Raw genomic sequence first — 20,827 nt, 5'->3', positions numbered from 1 at the left:
ATGCAATTTCTCTCCTGTTGGAGTAAAAAATAAAAACTTCTTGCACCGTGCTGTTTTAGAAATTAACTTTTTTTTAAACATTTTTTATTATCATACCTCTGCGGAAGCAATAGTCATGGCTAGAGATCTTATGTTCTTGCACATCCATCAGTCCATTTGTCAGTCTGTGTCAATCTTGTGAATCCATTATCTCAGGAAATTTAGCAAAAACATTCACTTGGCTACAGGTGACTGATTAGAATTTGGTAGTCTAAGGTCAAGGCCATTGTGACCTCACTAAACACATTCTGTTTTTGACTGAAACTGCGATAATTATGACAAGCTGTCACACAAATGTCTAACAGGATAAAGTGATGACATTTTAAATTCCAAAAGGGTCAAAGGTCGACGTCTCTGTCACTTCATAATGTTATGCAAAAACACTTGTTCCACGCCATAACTCAGGAACAGAAGGGGAGTTTGTGACCACATTCCACGATTGGTCGGATATTGATTCGGTGACACTAATCTTGGGCGACCACCTTGAAACCTTTTTGATTGTAGAGATTTTCCGTTCAGGTGACTGACGTTACACCGCTGAAAATTATTCCCTGAAATCTCATATATCAATATAGTGATGACCAAGAAACACATTTTATTACATTTTTTCAAGTCTTCACTACATATATTACATGAGTCCGCACAGACATGAATGTAGCCGGCAGCTTGAGTGGTGAGTGGAGGCATACAAACAGTGAGGTAGTAATTCCAGTTTGACTGATTAATGCCATCGATAGGCATCAATAGGCTCCAGGCTGATTGCTACAGACAGTGTAGGGAAGTGCTGAGAGACTTCCCTACACTGGTCTTTGGTCTTTTCATAGGTTTTTTAGAAGCTGTTTACACTCAATCTGTATTTCATGCTCGTGACCAACAGAAAATATATTTCAGATGTTGCACCATGTCAAAATTCTCATCAGGAGTTTGACCTTCAATGCTCTCTATCTATTACACGATTCTCCTTGTAACTTTTCTCGAATTTACATGCAACAGCACAGTAACATGGTACAAAGAAGGACATACCAAAATCCTCTTTTGTGCCAAAGTGCTCACTTCGCCTTATGCTGGATGAATATTTCACCAGCAGCACCAGCAGAGAGCAGGCCGAGCTGAGAGAGTTAGTAAAACAAAGCCCCACCGCTGTGTTAGCATACTCAAAGGCTCAATAATGTATCACCCACTTTTGTTCCTTACACAGCATCTATCATCTCAGCATAATTCAGAGTAGCTAGAAAGTCATTTTCCATACGCAGTAATAGGACAAAGATTGACAATGTGTGCATGTTTCTGTGGAAAATCACATGTGCGTGAGTTTGTGTGTGTATGAGATGCATGACTGTGCAGAGGCCGTGTGTGTAATTATGTGTGTGAATGAGTGCAGATCTTAAAAACCAAACTAAACACCTCAGTGCCTCTGGGCTGCTAGGACACACTTAGTTGTCATTGGCTAGGATTGCACTCATGGGAAGAATTCTGTCGCTGAATAATGTGATGTATTAAGCTGTGCTCTGCAGCAACGTATGGTAATTTGTAAGATTTTTATTTAATCAGGTAACATTGTATCCCAGCCAAATGGAACGCTGCATGAGCAAGGTGAGCCTCTAATCTTTTGCTCCGGAGCTTCATATTCAGCTCTTTATCTTTTGAATCTTATGAAAAGATATATTTAAAAAAAAAAAAAAAACTTTTTGCACTGTGGCGAACTTCAAATTTTTCTTTTCAGTGTGAAAGGGAGAGGTTAATTAATGGGCAAACGAACCATCTGCTGGTGAGAGGATGATCTTGGTGCAACTACACTGCAAAAACTTAAAATCTCAAGTGGTAGATTTGTAATTTCTAGTCATTATGATTAATTACACTTCAGTTGGATGATGAGACTATTTCACTTGTTTCATTGGCAGATTTTTTTACTCAGCTTGTTGTTTTAAATGATCAGTTGTATGATGAATTATATATGAAATGACTGATTTCGTAAGAACATGTGTACAGAACATTTATGTGCAGTACAACAGATTATTGTCTGTATATGTTTTTGTTGGATCAGTTATCATAATGAGAATTTTAGAAGAAAAGTAAATTTCCATCAGAGATGCACTGACCTGCGGAGTGCAACTGGTTGAGCCTCATGTATTATAGGAGACATATTTAGTCATTTTCAGGTTCAAAACCTTATTTTGGGTTACCACTAGAATATGTTTACATGCTTTAACACTGCAACTACTGTACTCGTCCTTGTCTGAAATGCTTTGTTTTAGCTCCTGTCTCGTAAAGTCTGCTCTGATTGGTCAGCTCACACACGCCTGACCCAGCATTGCTCACCATGTCTCCAGTTTCCAGTTTGCTTCACATCCACCATGATTATAGGCAAAAAATTAAGCATATGTGTGACATGGTGACATAGTATGATATCAAGCAGTCACGAAATTTAAGGTGAGACTACTGACGTAATGCTGTGTGAGGCATTTCAGGAGCTCCCGTTGCTGCGGACTTTGGCCTTTTTAACTTTCAAGACCTTTTACGTGAACAAGAACCGATAAAACACTGAAGGAAATGAAATAATCCAAAAGGCATAAAGGTCTCCTTTCAAGCTTTGAAATGCTGAATAAGATAATAAAAAAAATAAATAAATAAAAAATGAAATGAAATGAAATAAATAAAGAGAAATGCACTGATCTGTTCCCGCTAATTATATAGTTTCCATCTGTAGCCCTACAGCGTACCTGGCATCATGTTACCTCACACAAATGATTCCAATGAGTCTCATGCAGCGAGGCACAGATTTTACATTCCCAAAAAAGAGAGAAGTACAAGGAAGAGGCAGACACCTTGAGTCAAGGTCAGTTCCAAAAAAGAATAAGTTGGATCAGTAAATCCCTAGTCTCAATCCAACTGTTGTGAAAAACTGAATGGAAATGCCAGAAATCTGAAAAAAGGCCAAAATGCTGCCAAGGGGGTTGGCTGAGGTAGAATACCTGGCATTTCAAATGAGAGATGCAACAAAGACTTGGGCAAACGCATTCTTAAAATAATGCTGCAGATAAAGAACACAACTTTAACTTTCTCTGTAATCACTCTCAAAACTACACGTTTACATGCCAGTGTTCTTATAGCAACGCTACCCACAAAAAAGGAATTCAGATCAAGAATTAGTGGAAAGGATGTAATCTGACAGAGAAATTATGTTTAATTCAGTTCCCTAAGCAGTGACAACGCTATGCCTTCATGGTATGTTTGCCTTCTTTGTCCTAAACCACCGCCAATACCCGTTTATTGCAGCACTATCAGGTTTAAGTGACAGGTGTTATTTTTCGGCTGTTTGTTCAGACATAATATGGTAAGTGGATTGAAAATGGCTACCCTGGGTGATGGCACAGATCCTCCGCCTCACAGCCCTTTGTTTCAGACAGAAGGTTTGAATCAGAGATGTGGATTTCATCAACTCCCCCTGGCAAGCGGCAGAAGTACATCATCATGCAGGCTTACACTTTCGTAGTCTATCTCGTGCTCCGTAACACGCTGCTCTGTAACCGAGCACATCTAGGTTGAAGACACATGTGCATATGTTTGATTATAAAGTGCATTGGTATATCTCAGCATGTTTTTAAGGACGTGTATCGGATTGCGAAGAAAGATTTCAAGCCTTCAAAGTTTCACCATCTGTCTGTTGGATCTGACTGTGATAAAGGAAAGTGAAGAAAACATGCTTTGAACCTGACATTTTCCCTCTACTATAAAAAAGCTTCCTCACTAATGGAGGATACGGAAACGAGTTGCTATTTGTTCAGTGCGCAGCAACTTATCAAAATGTACTTCTTCCACCAAAGCTTCCTGGCTCTGCTAACAGCTACATGGTTTGACTTGTCTTGTAAGAGGCTGTAGTGGACAGACACAGGCTGTGATGGGGGACACACTGTAATGTGCAGTCTTGGATGTGACTGGGGTTTGAAGTCGAGTGTCACAGAGGGGCTTGATAACAGACAGAATGGCAAAGTGTTGAGAAGCGCTTGACAACAGCCTCTACAAAGGGAAAAGTGGAGTGATCCTGCCATCCGCTCATCAGTGGCAACAGAAAATGTTGGGAAGTGCTCATCAAAGGGGCAGTAAGCTGCCCGCCTGACTTCTCCTGCTGTTGTCTGACCAGCTGACTCGCCTGCTGACAGAATGATAGCTCCTTTGTAGTGCTACCTTTTTGTCTCCGAATTCTCTGGCTCCTCACAAATTAAACTCAAGCTTTTGAAGTGAGTTGATGCGCTCCTATGCTCCTCCGACTCCCCCGATCCCGCTTCCCCCTTCATACCCCTTCCTTCCACTCGGTTGGCCTGCTTGTCTTTTTGAATCCATTCTGCAGACTCAGGCTCCCACAGCAAGATTTGAGTGCCGATCCTCAACCTATATTAAAAAGTTCAGGAATGCTCCCTCCGGCATCTGCAAACTTATCAGCAACACATCCTCACAGCAGAGGCAACACAGCAACTACTGTTTCCTTGCAATTTTCCCGTTCCAGACAACATTGGAACCCCATTGTCTTGTGCTTTAATTGTGCTCCTGCGGGCTGCTGGTTAGTCACACAACAGGCCGGAGTGGCATACCTCAGGGAAGTGAATAGCGAGGATTGGCTTATATGCTCATACACATGCACACACGCCCTCGTAGAGCATGTACAGGCGCTTAGAGAAGCAGTCGAGAAGCCCTGTAGAGCCAATTACACATACAGCATCTAATCTCTTGAGTGAGCTGAATGGATAGAGAGAAGAAAGAGGGGAGGTAGAAGCAAGGATAAAGGGTGGAAGAGATTGGAGATGACAACAGTGGAGAGGGAGGAAGAACAAGCAGGAAAAGGATTGACGGAAAGGGAAGGGAAAAACAGCGGCAGGGTGCTGAAGAAATGAGACGAGCTGGAGGAAGAGAGGGTATGGGGAGGTCAGTGGTGTGAAAGGTAGAAAAAGGACAGAATCTGGGAGATGTAGTTTGAGAAGTGTTGACAAGATGGTGAGGGCAGCTCCGAGCCTCAACATGGCGTTAGATGCAGTGCCCCCAGTCAAGACACATATCTATCTGTCTAACTCGTATCAGTTAAATGGATACAGCCCTGAGAGCCCCATAGGCGGAACGTGAGACTTCTAACAACTGACGTCTCTTTTCCCTCAAGCGTTGTCAAAAGGCAACAAGGTTTTCACTTTAATGTGTTATATCTGCCTGTCATGTCAACTGCCTTCGTCTTTTTTTTAGCTTTTCACTCTTTCACCTTTTGCACCGGGATCTATAACTCCCATTCTCTCTCTCTATTTTTTGCCTTATCCTCGCCTTCTTTTTTTTTTTTTTCTTTCCGCTAATACCTCTCTCCCCCCCCTTCCCCTGTAGCATGGTAATGTTCTCAGAAATTACAGCGAGGTAAACAGAGCAGGGTGTCGAAATGAAATAACAGCTACGGGGCTGTCAGCTCGAGCAAGGGGGCCATCCGTCAGCGGGAAATGACATGTCGGCCGCCTCCTTTCCCCCCTCCTGTGCACACACAGTTGGATTCCTCCTGTCCTCCTCGTGGCAAGGTGAAGGAATTATGCTCATCAAAGGCCCCGCGCAGCCTGGAGCCTTTCCATTAGCCTTCTACAAGACTGGTCAATGGCGAGGGGACAGACATGACTGCCATCGCACACACGGGAGACCGGCACTTTTGGGGGAAAGGGATACATGCACGGGCACAAACACACACCGTAATGACTCCGGGATAGGATATATGCACAGGTACACACATGCGCACACACACACCTCAATTACCGTTTCATTCATAGCCTGACAGCAGAGCGTGTGCGGAGGCTGACATTAAAGGAAATTAAATCTCCTTGTGGAATGGGCCAGCCCATCTCACCTCCCGTCAAAACGCTCCCATTTCCACTCGTCCCTGTAACCTTCTCATCTGGGTATTTAGGGCTTTGTGGTGCGGAACGTCATCAAAGAGGAAACTTAGCGAGGCGGCCGTGCGTAGACGAGGCCTCCCCGTGATAATCCCTGAGCAAACGTAGCCCTCTGCTATTAGCCCACGCACACAAATTACCGCTTCACGTTCTATCGCGCTCTTTCACTGTCACATGCTCGTAGGAGAGAGTGCTTTCATTCCAAGGCACGCACACACACACACACACACACACACACTTAAACTCCGGTATCATTGGCTTAGCCCAGTGAGTGAGTCAGTCAGTTAACTCTTTGATCCAGACCTCCTGTCTGCATTGGAATACGAAGCCTCTTTGACATAATCCTGAAAAACATCGCCTCACATAACCAGCGAAACTCAAAGGGAAGCGCAGCTGCACGGCTACACACACCAAAGGGACTTAGCAGGAGAGTGACACGTGTACAGTCGATTTTTACGGGCAGATTTAATTAAGTCTCATTCACTGCCAAATCCTGTGTTATACAAATGCGTGTGAGCCCTTTTTGCCGTTCGCTCTGAAGCACATAAATGTGACACACGTACAAAAGAAGGAGGAGTTTAGTTGGCCCCCGAAGTTAGGTAATTGAGTTCCTGGTTAAAGGAGAAAGAGCTGTGTTTTGTTTTTTTTTCCTGCTTTTCGGTTTGCTCCCTGAGGCTTTAATCAGATCAAACATGTCCTGTCAGATAAGATGGCTAATTAATCAGGGGAGGGACCACCTTCTCCTCTGACAGATGGAGAGATGGAGGCAGGACGCTGGTGGAGGCACTTCCTCTCCTCCTCCTTAACCTCTTCCTCCGCCATCAACAGAAAGCAAAACAAGACAGCGTGAGACTGCGTTGCCTGTGGCGTAGCACAGAGAGTCTGTAAAGATTGTCAACGACAGTTTTTACATGCAGGCAACTCAAGTATCTCCGCGACCCCCCCCCCCCCCCCCAACTGAGAAGAAAACAGACTTCTTTTTTGAAGTAGTTGTTTACAGTGCTCCATATATTTGTATCTGAAAGAGATCACTGAAACTTCACGTTTCCTATCTTTGTGAGGCATTTATTTGAACCCTAATCAACAGAATTCAAAGTAAAGAAGTGCTATTAATAGACTGAAATGCTCCTTGTGGTTTAGAAAAGAAAATTGGATTATATTGAGTTTTAGTCATGTGCAAATTGTCTTAATTTTCTTTGGACGACAGCCAGTAAGCTGTTCTACTTGTCCTTGCTTTTCTTCTGTTCTTGTCGTGTTGCCAGCTCTTCAGGTTTATGAGACACGACTTGGCCAACTTAACCACTCCTGAACTAATGGGACTAACATTTTCTTTAGCTTTTATATATATCTATAAACTTTTATGGATATATGTCTCCATAAATTGCTATTGTCATTCAGGATGGTTACAGTTGCCTTCCTTATTATTACATAATTAATCCCAACCTTCACATAGTCTTTCTACTTGAGGTCTTCTGCTGCTCATATCATGAATCTCTTTCTGATAAAGGAGCCTGTTTTTAAGGGATTTAATACATATATTTACTTCCCAAAGGCAGCATGGAAAGATTTGTTAAAAATTGTCCAAGAGATCCACATCTATTAAAGGTGCAATATGTATGGTTATGTCAAAGACCATTCTGTACCTTCAGAGGTGACAGTCTGATAATGAACACCCCCCTGGTCCGAGCATAGTCAGCTAATGCGATCGCCAGCTGTGTGGATATTTAAGCTAACTAGCTAACAGCAGCTATGTTAGCAGCAGTTGGCAGTTATTCTGGTGATATGCTGCCACCTATTCGTTTGGAGTATGAATTCAACAGGTGGCCAATTTGTATAAGCTTCAACTTTAAAACCACTTCCACTAAAAGTTCCAGGGGACACCTAATGAGATGTCTGCTGTTGGTTTATGTAGGTCAATCTCGACAAAATGTTGACGGTATTCATGAATACATCACATTATGCTGTCCTACAATCACAGCAGAAATGCCTTTTGTAATATTTGCTTTTGCACTGTAACCCAAAATCGGTTGCTGTTGGATGAAAGGCTTGGAGATGTTGGATTAGGAGGAGATGTGATGAATGAGAGATGCTTGGCTCCCTGATTGGGTAGTATGCTCAGTACCTAGGTGGGAGGATGGATTGAATGTAATTTAATACGTTAGAAAAGAAAATATGCTAATGTGCATACAGCATCATAAAGATACTTAATTAGAGATAAGGATGACATAATGTAGTTTCATGCCTAATTTAGAGACGGACTGACGCGTAGCATGGATGGATGGATGGCTGGTTGACTTACATGGTGGCTGCCTGGCTGTGTGACTGATTGACTGGTGGGGCTGGGCTGCTGTTTCCAGCTGTTCTGCTGTGGAGCTCACAGGGCCTCCTGCTACCTCGGGCTCAACCCACCACCAGCTGTGCAGCGTCACCCAGCAAGTCGCAGCCTCTAGGCATGACAGAGAAAACGCTGTTGGTACAATACAACTACACAGCTTCCTACTCCCTGTTTCCATCTCATTGTCTCTTCATCTTTAAACTTAACACTTCAATCAGATAAAACATAATGCACCCTGAAGACTGCGTGCAAACTATTGTAAATATGTACAACATGCAAGACTCGAATAATACTTTCCACTCACGCAAATCCATAATGTATCTTATACACTCACTGTCTCACACATACAGCCAGAGGCACAGTGAACTACTAGCATTGCATGAGAATGTGAATGTGAGCGTGTCAATAAAGCCAATCATCATGTGAGTTCAGCCAGAGTTTGGTTCCACTGTTGGCAGCGTTGTGTCTGATTACGTGACGGCTCATGACACAGAGCTGATGCATATTTCACAATTGCTACAGTTGTTGACGATACATTGTGTCTCACCTTTTATTTTTCTTTCCTCCCCTCCTCTCTCTAACCACTGGCCCTGCAGCAACAGGAGCAGGACCCCACCAACCTGTACATCTCCAACCTGCCGGTGTCTATGGACGAGCAGGAGCTGGAGAACATGCTGAAGCCCCTGGGTCACGTCATCTCCACGAGGATACTGAGGGATGCCAACGGGGTCAGCAGAGGAGTCGGCTTCGCCAGGTACACAGTAATTATGATACTGATCTGACATGGAGGCATCACTCCTGCTGCCACTGTGAAAGCAATCATTGATTTTTAATAATGGCAGTAATGACAATAATGGCATAATTTACGAATGGATTATCAGTACATGTGGCCTCACACTATGCACTTGAGTCAAATCTTAATTCCGCAGTTACTGTGAATATTTGTCGAGGTTACGTCGGCGTGCATCGTCCTCTTCTCGACAGTCAAGGGTGCTGCAGTAACAAGGAAGAGGTTTTATATAAATTCACCCTGTGTTAGTGTGTACTGACTTTAACAGGGATATAGATATATCAGCCGGTATTCATACATTTTATGCAATGATCCATCAAATGTAGATCAAACACTTCTGACAAAGATAAGATCTATAATGACATTAGAAATAGAAACAGAAACAGAACACTGACTGAGATTTAATCATTCTTAATGCTCCCAATAATTTTTTTCTGCATTATAATCTCTAAAAAAAATATAGGCGCATATCAGGCAACAAATACACTTATCCCAATGTATCTGTGATAAGCCAACATCAGCCTACCGAAATATCTGTCAGCCTTTAATTCACTCAAAAAAAGATATTTGTCAGATGAATCCTGCCTGTGTGCAGAGGAAACAGTGATTTGCCAAGCCTGTTTGGCAGTGCGTCTGCCAGTGGATGAGTTTGTCTTTGTTCATGCCTGTGACTCGGAGTATCTGCGCACACAAGCTGTATACATTCATGGATAGCAGCAAATAACCCCCTTATTCTTACTGTATAGCCTGCTGCTATATTTCCACCACCAATCCTACCACTGAACAGTTTATTTCTTTTTCTACTTATAAAAGTTTCCACTTCAGCTTGTTAATCCCCAAAGTCATAAACCGCTCTGTCCTTGTCCTCGACAGCAGCCACCAGGCTCTCATTCCTCTCCACACATTCCTCCCTTGTTTACCCAGAGGAGGCCACTGACGGCCACAGAACCGCCATCTTGGAGGGATTTTTCTTAATCACCTGCTCTGGCTGAACTCCTCTCCTATTCCCTGCTCTATTACCGGGGGTTATAGCAGGACAGACAAGTACAAACACACACAAACAGGCACTTATGCACGAAAATGAGCATATGCACAGACTGGCCTCTACACATGCCTACACACCTGTGCTTAAACGCACACGCGCCCAGGCGTGTGCAACACTCACACTCATAAGCAGACTCTCACACGTACGCACACAGACAGGTAGGTAGCCTCCTGCAGGCCAACAAGCAGAGCACAGCAACAACCTGCCACAAGCCACCTGTTCATGCAGCCCTCAGTGGGAGGAGGAAGAGACGTGATGGAAAGGTAGAGGGCCGGGAGTGTGAAACAATGGCTTGGTAAAAAAAAAAAAAAAAAGTATTAATCATAGAGGTTATTATAAAGCGAAAGAGAAGGTGATAGAAAGGAGAAGGCAGCCTAAGACAGAGAAAGATTGAGGAATAGAAATCGAAACGAGCGTGTGTGGATGTCTGGGAGATAAGTGAGAGGCGAACGAGTGGTGTTTTGGTCAGAGTAGAAAGAAGGAGAGAAAACGAGAGACAATTTTATCATCTATGATCTCAGGTGAAACGGAAAAAATAAAACTATGTATGTTGTAAATCATGGAGCTCCTGTTAGCTGTGCACACAGACAGACAGACAGACAGACAGACAGCTGCTGAGGGTTGGGCCATGAGGGGCATTAGAGAGAGTAAACTGAGCTAAGTGTTTGTGGGCCGATCCATTACTGTTATCAGAGCCCATTACTCCAGCCCCAGCACTAATCATTGCAGACAGCAGCACCTGATGCCATTAACCAGTAGCACACAGAGAAAAGCCATCCCGCCTCACTATACCTACCTGCCTGCATCTCTGACTGACTGGCTACCCCACAAGCATGACTGACTAACAGACAGTCCGGCTGACCGGTTTGTTTTCCCTACGACTGCCTAATAGGCTGTCGGCCTTATTTACTCCTTGTCTACCCACCTGCTTTCGGTCTACCTACCTACTAGAAAGTGCTGAGGAGAGCCAGCGTCGAGGAGGAGGCAAACAATGAATGGGGGGATGGTGTGAGGAGGATGGATAAAGAGCGCAAGGGAAAGCTAAGCATCAACACTTCCAGTCAGAGGATCACTCGAAACTCTGGAGAAGTGTGATGCACTCAACCGGATTTTTCAGCCTCCCTTTAAAATAGACAGCAAAAATAGTCTCAAAACTGATTTTGTTTTGATTACGCGCTTCACAACCACATAAATCATTATGTCACAAGCACTAAGTTGCATGCGAGGATAGCTGAGTAGATCCTCTCTTTGTCATGGGGATGCCTCTTAAAGGGAAAGCATTATGGAGGGGTAAGTAGCATGTTGAGTGTAGTTGTGTGTGTGTGAACATGGATTAGAAGCGCATTAAAAATGAGTGCATACATGCGAGCAGATAAAATGTAAACATAAACACACTGATATTGATTTTATTTCAACAAGGCCCTTTTTTGCATGGTGTATACACAGAGTAAAATAAATGATACATACAAATAAGTCAGGATAATGTGCGAAACATGGAATAAAACAGCTTTACGCTTGAATAAAATGAAAACTAAAGAACAAAAATGTTCTACATGAAATATGCCCTTAGCACTGAGTATTAAATACTGTCAGTATGGAAAGCTTTCAGAAAATACTTTCTGGCTTACGCACTTACTTACTTTATTCTTTTCTGATTGTTTGATTAAACACTTAATACAAATAATTACTAAATATAATTTAAATTAGCTGACAGTGTTATTACTCACCTCATTTCCAGTTGCTGAGTGCATATGATGTGTTAAAGGGCAGCAATAAGCGATCAGCTGAAACCCAGTTGCTTGTTAATATAAGTCTTCCCAAAAACAGGGAGGAGAAATAGGGGGAAAGGGTGCATACGGGGTCAGTGAGAGATGGATGATGGCAGGAAGTGTGAAAGATTACACATTCTAAAAAGAGAAGTAGGGGAGAGGAAAAGGGAGAGAGATGTTGATGTGGATGGGGCATAACAGAGAAACAAAAGGATGGACAGAGAGGGAAGGAAAGGAGGGCACGTAAAGTGAGAGAGATGGGGCGGGAGAGAGTGAGGGTAACACTGAAAGATGGAGGAAATAACCAAGGTTGAAAGACGGGGAGGAATGAGAGAGACGTCAAAAAGAAGAGGTGCAGACGGGCGGGGAGTAAGATGGATGGGACGGAGAGAGCGATAAAGAAACTATGGTAAAAAAAAAAAAGAAAAAAGAAGGATGGAGGTAGAGATAGGAGAAGGATGAGAGACAGAGAACAGAGAAGTGAGAGGCTGACAGGATGATATGAGTATTCTTGGAGGTGAGAGCGAATAAAGCATGAAAATCTGGAAAGCAATGGATTCTGCACATTGCGGGAGGATATTACCATAGGCACAGAGATCACTCAAGCCTGCATTTAAAAACTGTCTCTTTTTAATATAAGAGTCCTTTGTGAGGAGATATTAAAGCATCTGCATGGTAACCTCTGTGCTCTAGGTGCAGATTCATGCATGAGGCTGTATATATTTTTACTCTAAGTTAAGGTTGTAATTTTTGATATATAGAAAGTTCCATTCGCATTGAAATAAAAATAGTGTGTCCTTTATAGCTCGTGATGTAATTGCTGTTTCAAACCACAGCTGTAGGGATGGCAGGCAGAACATTCATAAACCCCACACTATAAACCCTCTCAGCTTATGAGGTGATCCCTTGACTCTTTTCTTTGGCGCTACCATCAGGTTGAGATTTGGGCATTCTTTGGTGAATTTCTTGATAACTATTGTATACATTGCCATGAATTTTGAATTGATATCCATGGTAAATTTACCCTTAAGATTCACCTTACACAGTGAAATGTATTGGTACACATGTTTATGCAGGCATTCATTGTCCCCAGAGGATATGTTATAGTGACTTTGGTCATCCCTGACTTTAATCTAGTCAAATGGTATGAGGGTCAAATTATGACATTTGATAAACTCATTCATGTTCCCCTCAGGATGAACTGCTGTATCATAAGTTACCCTGACCTTTTACATAGCACCAACATCAGTCAGGTGTCCAATTCTTTTTGAAAAACTGTGCTTTTTAAACATTACAGCTTGTTAACATCTGCATAATAGCCTTCACATTATGAGCAAGACATGTTAGCAATTAGCTCAGAGCACCACTATGCAAAAGTGCAGCCTCACAGAGCTGATAGTAACGAAGCGAAGCTTGCAGCTCAGGCCTGTTGGCACTTGTTCTTGCAAGTGTACTTGATTGCTCACAGTTGAGATTTAAATTCAGGGATTGGAAATTATTCTGTGTTTGTATGACTGACATGAAGTGTTGAAGATTCCGAGTTTTACAGAGATTTAAGCTTGTAGATACTCGCGCTACTCGTTTGAATTTCCCCCCACAAGTTTGCATTTTTAATCCCAGCACAGTACGAGGATAAAAGACACATTTGGGCACACACACTTTCATGCATTTTTATATGTGTTTGATATACTTATGTAAAGATGTGTTTGATTCACTTACTATGTAAAAGAGCTTTTGATATAATTCCGTAGGTGTTTTGATGTGAAGTGTATATGGGCATTAGTGTCCGTGTGCTTATGATGTGAGAGATCAGAGCCCTCCTGCTGGTCAGCTGCTCAGCTCATAGATGTTTGATCCAGTGGCTGGAAAAGGAGAGTCAGTCAGTTTCCTGTATTCTCTTTCTCTCTCTCTCTCTCTTTCTCTCTCCCACTGTGGAAATCAAATGGAGTCATTACTCTCCATAAACTTGTCAGTTTCACCTTCTCATACCTTCTTATCTCTCTTCCTCTACATCCCTGGATCCCTTTCGCCTGTTCTTTCTGTCTTTCTCTCTACTGCCTTTTTCTATCAGGCCGGGGAGAAAGGCTGCATAACAAGTCTTTCCCTGCAAACCTTGAATTTCATTATGAACCTCTGACTTATGCAGACAATGACATTCTGCAGCAGATAGACAGAAAGACGGACTCTGGATAGTTTCATTGGACTTTTTTTTAGAATGAATTGAGTGATAGTACCCCAGCCAGCAGACACAGTCTAGCGGGTGACTCCTCGTTGGTGTAAATCTGTCATAAGTGGCTTTTTTTTTTTTAACCTCGTGCTCCATCTATGAAGGGCAAAATGGAAACAAGCTGTGTTACGTTTTTTAAAAGAAGATCATGAAAACTGGTAACAAAAACAGATGGTACCTTGGCCTGAAAAGAGGTGTTTGTGATAGTTAAAAAGTGTTCGGTACCAAAAAGAAACATCCATTCCATTTGTACCAGCACTCAATTCAGTATACTGAACACTCTCTGCTTGTGTAATAATGTAGTGTAGAGGATAAGTACTTTTACTTCTAATGACTGAAGCCTACAAATGGATAGTGAATATTTTTCAATTAAACCCTGTGTGTTTCTCTTGCTGTTGCAGGATGGAGTCCACAGAGAAGTGTGAAGTAGTGATACAGCATTTTAATGGAAAATACCTGAAAACCCCGCCAGGCATTCCAGGTGAGTCCTCTCCTCCTCTGCTTTACATTACCCTCGTGTCACCCACTTTTTTCCTGTCTTTCCTGGAAAATCATCAACTTCGAAATAAGGAACTTCCTTTCTAATTCAATTATGGAGATTTCTCATCTCTGATCTGCCGGACAGCTTGATAGATTGTGTACACTGTCGTTTCTGACACCTGAAGCTAGCTGTCGTGGCTACAGCTCAATGTCTGGCGGTTCTATAGGTCTCTTCCTCTCCCCATCTCCCTCTCCCTTTGCTGTCACCATCTCTCTCCCTCCCTGGTGGTGCTGCCGTTGCAGGCTGGAACTTCTCGAGCCGGAGAAAACCCTCTTAATATTCACACTCATGCCTCTGTGCTGTTCTTTGCAATCTACTTAAGAGCTTGCACTCTCCCCTCTTTCCTCTCCTGCTCCTGCTCTCTGTTGCCGTGTCCTCTCTCCTTGCTATCTTCTTTTTTTTCTGCAGTCACCCTAGACAGCGGAACAAGGTGGCCAAGGAGAAAACAGGCGGGAGAAAAGAGGTTGAGAGAAAGAATGTCACAAAAACCGAGACAGATGTAGAGACAAGATTGTACCACACTCTGTGTCTGCACAGGAGTTTGTCTTTTATTCAGTGACCAGAGTGACATCAGTGTCCCAAAAGTTTAAAACAAAAGGAGAAAAAAGCATTGGAAATTTTGGAAACAGAACAACCCGCCAAGGGAGTATGGGTGACAAGAGGTGGCTGCAAAAAGGAAAGTGAGAGTAAAGATATGAAAGAAAGAGTCAGAGGGAAAGGCCAGGATGGAGCAAAAACATGCTGCCGAAGCACTTTTGGAGCCAGGTGCTGCAGCGCTCGAAGCCTCGCGTTCGTCCCAGCAGGACGTGAGGGCCAGACAGGGTGATGCCGAGGAGGTCTCCTTCACCCCTGTGGCAATTTTATTAACAATACTCACACCTCCAACCAACTGGCGGCACAGAAACAGACCCATTAATCGCTCTCCACTATCCAGTAATATCTCAGAGAGACTGGATTTAGAATCTCCATATATGCTCAGCCACTGCATAGCCAGCGGCCATTAAAGGCAAGGTGAGTGGTTATATTGAAGTTGAGCCGTAATAGGAAACCTTTAAAGCTGTAATATCAGGCTGACCTTCCCCTTTAAGGGTCTATCTCCCGGCCGCTCCGGCTTTATTATTGTTAATGGATTGTTCAGGCCTGTGCCAAGCATGGAGATTTACGGCCCTGATCGAGGAAATCCTTCTGTGGAATTAAGAATGGTTAAGTTTACAAGGTCCGCTCTGGTCTGGTGCTGCCACGGTCCCTCCTGATGCGTCCGTGAATGCTCCGCTTTCCGTTGATGTATGCCTGTGTGCACACACAACTGCGCCGCTGCAAAAACTATTATTGTTCCTTGTGCTGTTGCCATTTGTAATGTGAGGGAAACATGTGATAATCAATTCCTCGGTTTATTACAACATGGGTTTTATTTTTGCCATTTTTGCTGCCATTTCTATCATTAATGGAGACATCTTGCTCAGTTTCTGACACCTACTGACTACTGATTATTTCAAAAAGGCAAATTACTCATGATCATTTATCAAAAATCTCATTGTGTTATTTCGTAGCAGTAATCATTGCAAATCATTGTAGTATTGGTATCAAGGTATTTGGTCCAAAGTTTATGATATTTGTTATTCTGTCCTACCATTTAGGAAGTGCTTTTGAGGAGATTTCAAAATATTAAGATATATATCATGTATCTAGTTATGGTATCTGACAAAGTAAATTTACTCAAGCACCTATGTACAAATTTGAGGTACATGTATTTCAGTTTTCTGCTTCTTTATACTTCTATTCCTTGATTTGGAGGGAAATATTGTACTTTTTACTCCTACACTCTAACTCTCCACTCTCTAACTACTTTAGATTGCATGCTGCATCAGAGCCAAACTAGTGCATTTTTAGATGTAAGTGTATTTATTTTTTTTAAATTGATTCACAAAATCTGAAAATACTTAATATCGGATTACATTATTTGGTGAGGCCAATGATCGGCTGACCCAAAGTATATACTATATACTTTGGGTTCAGCCGATCATTGGCCTCACAACAAGTATACATACATATAATTACGAGTATATACTTGTAATTATATGTATGTATACTTGTAGTTTTGATCTGTATATTTATTGCCATACATTTACTTTTAACACTAAAGTGCGTGCTTTTTACAGCACTGCATGTATCACAATATCATTTTGAGGTAGTATTACTCAGCCCTAGTGAGGTAATACCTTGTTTTCAGATCTGAGAATTTAACTTGGCGCCTACAATGTGACTGATGGAGACATATTGTGTAAGTCTATGTGTGTAGCTGCTTTTCCCTCAGTTGTTCTATTCATGAACACTGATGGATAAAAGACTCACTCTGTCATTCCTTTGATACTTTTCCCATCGTCTAGATTTTATAAAATGGTCCGGGTTGAGGAAGTGTCATTTTTTTCCCCTTTCTGATACTGTCCATGATGACCTGCTGTGTGCTAAATGGAGATCTCTGGACATTCCTCTGTTATCAAACTCAGATGTTCCTCTGCAGAGGACCCGAAGGCTGTTTCTGTTTCTTACAAAATCTTGTAAGAAATCTTTCTTACAAAATGTGTTTGTGTGTACTGGATGTCTGCATGCGTGCGTGCGTGCGTGCGTGTGTGTGTGTGTGTGTGTGTGTGTGTGTGTGTGTGTGTGTGTGTGTGTGTGTGTGTGTGTGTGTGTGATTGGGTGTTGACTAGTGTGGAAGTTATGTGTTTTTCACCATATTTTATTTGTTTTTGCGTTCTGATTTATGCGTGCATATTCAAATTTATGCATTTTAAAGTGGGAAAACATACTGTATGTGTGTGCTGACAAAGTCTGTGCGGGTGTCTGTGTCTATGAGTGTGTGTGTTTGTGTGTGTGTGTGTGTTTTTGGTGGTATTTCCCCAGAGCCCCTTGCTATGCAGGGCAGCTTCTTCATCCATCCTGCTTTGACAGCTCAGCGGCACCCCCCGGGGGGCCCTTGCCACACACAGGAGCGTGTGTGTTTGCGCGTGTGTGCACGTGCACGGGTATGCTTGTGTGACAACCATAAATACTGCACACAGAAACCACATAAGCACAAATATAGTCATGCGCCACTAACTTTGACCCGAGTGGAATGTCAAAATCCATATAATGCTAATGAAATCCTTTTTTGCCACCATTTAGCATTTGAAAAACCTCTCTCAGCCATACACACTGAGTGGCTGTGGTAGCACACACACACACGGCCACATGCACCACAACGCTCTTAACATGCATTCATGCGCATACACATGGACACGGTCTTCTCAGTGTAGGAAGCTCTCTCACCAATCCTCTCAAGCCCATATCTGACAAGCCTCTGCATTTCCAGCTTATCCACTCAATCACACTGTGTCAAGACATGTGTGTGTGTGTGTGTGTGAGTGCGTGCGTGCATGCGTGTGTGTGTGTGTGATGTTATAGTTGCCCTCCTCTACTCAGGTGTGTCCAGTGGCAATACAAAAAGGATATTGAGTTGTAACCTCGCTGTCCCATACCAGGAAGTAAATATGTGGATGTCAGGTGCCGGGTCATTTGTCAAATTCAAATGACCACAGGAAAATAAACAGAGAAGGAAGTCACCATGATGGCAGGAAGTTAAAGTTGGTTGCAGATAACGCCATAATGACACAGAGGGAAGGAATATACAGAACGCAAGATTGTGGAGATGCTAACAGATGGCGGTTAATGGCGCCATAGACAGCCACCATACACTTCCTGTTTGAATTTTAATGTAATAACATCTAACTTCCCTGTGATTACATGAGATGTTGGGTTGATTTAGATGATAGCAGATGGCAGCTAATGATACTTAAACAGCGTCCCTGTTTTAACTATTAAGGAAGCAGACTAATTATCTCGCAGCTCTCTGTGTTATTTAGATACAATGCATGGTTTAATGCATTTTTGAGTCATGTTTCTGCTACTTACAGGCAGCATGAACTATATGTGAGGTGTTATACCAATGGTCAGACACTCTTCATAAATGTATTTAAGTAACAAGTGTATCAAACATGTTTTTTCATCAGAAACAAAAGGCAGTGCTTACCAGGAACTTGAATTTCAAAGTTCTACAGAAACAAGCGCTACACCACCCACATATAAAAATGCATCCAATCGGCCAACCAGATCAGGTTTGTACGGTGTGCCCTGGTTGATATGAGACGTGCGTAGCTTTTCGTCCAACAAGCCAGTCACCGAGGCCTGCTCCAGCCGCTCTGCTCTGCCCACGTCTGATTGTGATTCAGAGAGAGGGACATGATCGATAGCCCTGATGGAGCACTACAGCTGTTTAGCTATTCTGTGCAATGCGGCAGCCGCTCTCCCCGTCGCTGATGTCGGCTGTGAGCGTGCATATAGCCGCACACAGGTCCAAAGTCATTCGCCTGCTCTAAATAAAGTGCATCTACTCCACACAATGCATGGGTGTATGTGCTTTCACCTATGGATATATTTGCATGCAACAATGCCCGTACACATGCGTACTATATGTGTGTGTAAAGATACGTAGGCCACACACAGACACAGAGATAAATGCAGACTCAATAAACTCGTCCTGAAAAATGATCAACTTTGGAGTTGGAGGTAAGAATAAAGAGTTATCCTTGTTTTTCAGTGGATGTGGATTTACTCAATACACAAAATAAATGGAATTTATGAAATGTTACTACAGCAATAAACCATACTGAAGTGAGCCCAACAGGGACGCATTATGATTTACACTGCAACCCTGAGCTCTGGGAAAGTCAAAGGAAGCGCAGATAAAAAGTGATTTAATCCGCTGGCTCCACTGAGCCCTGCTGATTAAAGCCCTTCGTCCCACAATGCATTAAACAGCTTAGAGATGACACCCTATGGTAAATGTAATTTGAACCGGAGATACATTAGCTATTGTTTGGTTTTGGCAGGTGAGTAATCTCATGTACACGCCATATTGTGTGTCTTCCATGGCAGAGAGGAAATTGATAACATTTGATACATAGAATGTGCTGCGCTGCTCGGGCAAATTGCTGCTCTTTGTGTGATTCAACTTAATTTCATTGTCAACAATCCAACAGCAGCTAAACAAGCAGGAAGGTGTGTTCACAGACGGGCTACATGCAGGTATTGTCGTCCGCTGCCAAATCACGGCACCAGACTTTGATAAAATCCAGCATTCTCATGTCTAACTGTGCAAACAGAGATTCAGTCCAGACCGAATGTGCGGCAACACTACAGCTTCTTCCTCTTCACTTCCGTTGTTGTTGCTCGCTCCATTGTATGGCTGCCAATATGGCAGCAGTGCTGAGAGTCGGCTCCAATATTGTCCAATAGATGCTGGATAAATAATGGAAACCACATCAGGAAGCAGCCACAGTGGCCCTGGGAGATGGAACCAAACGGAAACATGCAATATGTACAAGCTTTCCTGCCTCTGTTTTTTTACTACACTCTGGCATTTCTCTCTCCAGCTTTATCTGTTTTCACAATTTTTTCTCCGACCACAGTGATTGCCTTTCAGTTCAAAAGTACTCAATTCTAGTGTATCCACATAAAAAAAAGTTTATTTAGGCCCACAATAAAATCTTGAATGTGAATATGGGTGTGATTGCAAATCCCAATCGAATTCCCTGTTTTCTGACTTACTGTCAATGAGCCAGATGACACCCAGGCTTTTTAACCACCAGAGCTGTCAGGCCTCTGCCAGACTGAGTTTGCAGGCGCCACCATTTGACGAGACCCCTTTAAACAAAACACAGCATAGACCAAAAGGCAGATCTGAACCCAGAGTGATGGCCCGCCGACATATGCAGTCATTATTTGCAGAAACACAAGGCCTGTGCCACTGAGGCTAGGGGAGCTGTTGCTGGGGGTGCTGTTGCAGAAAAAGATTCCCTCCCTGTTGGCATCCTCACCAAGGCAACGGTGCCAAGATAGCAGAGACAGCCCACGGTATTAAAGCGTCCCTCGCTGAATTAAGGCAAGTCCCAAATCACTTGGTAAGTCACAAAAAGCCCTTCTGAAACTGTCAGTCATACTTGAGTAATCCATGTTAATTTCTGCAATCCCTCCCACATTCCCCTGGCTAATAACCGGCCTGTCAGTGGGCCCATTTCTCTCCCCTATGGCGAGTAGATTTAACGTGCAGCCAAGTAGGTTGGTGGCTTGG

The 20,827-nt window shown here is 42.9% G+C and overlaps 1 protein-coding gene across 6 annotated transcripts in view; it reads left to right on the top strand.

Moving 5' to 3' along the window:
- Nucleotides 1-20,827, top strand: part of rbms3 (RNA binding motif, single stranded interacting protein) — a 307,812-nt gene that overhangs the window by 220,733 nt on the left and 66,252 nt on the right. For all 6 annotated transcript variants that reach the window (XM_030411796.1, XM_030411794.1, XM_030411795.1 and 3 more), the window contains 2 exons: nucleotides 8,883-9,040; nucleotides 14,519-14,598. In XM_030411796.1, coding sequence (XP_030267656.1) covers nucleotides 8,883-9,040; nucleotides 14,519-14,598 — 238 coding nt within the window. The remainder of the gene's footprint in view (nucleotides 1-8,882; nucleotides 9,041-14,518; nucleotides 14,599-20,827) is intronic.

Source organism: Sparus aurata, chromosome 3 (genome assembly GCF_900880675.1).
Source record: "Sparus aurata chromosome 3, fSpaAur1.1, whole genome shotgun sequence".
NCBI lineage: Eukaryota > Metazoa > Chordata > Actinopteri > Spariformes > Sparidae > Sparus > Sparus aurata.
Note: the sequence above shows the minus strand (reverse complement) of the source record. Positions and strands in the feature narration are given on the sequence as shown.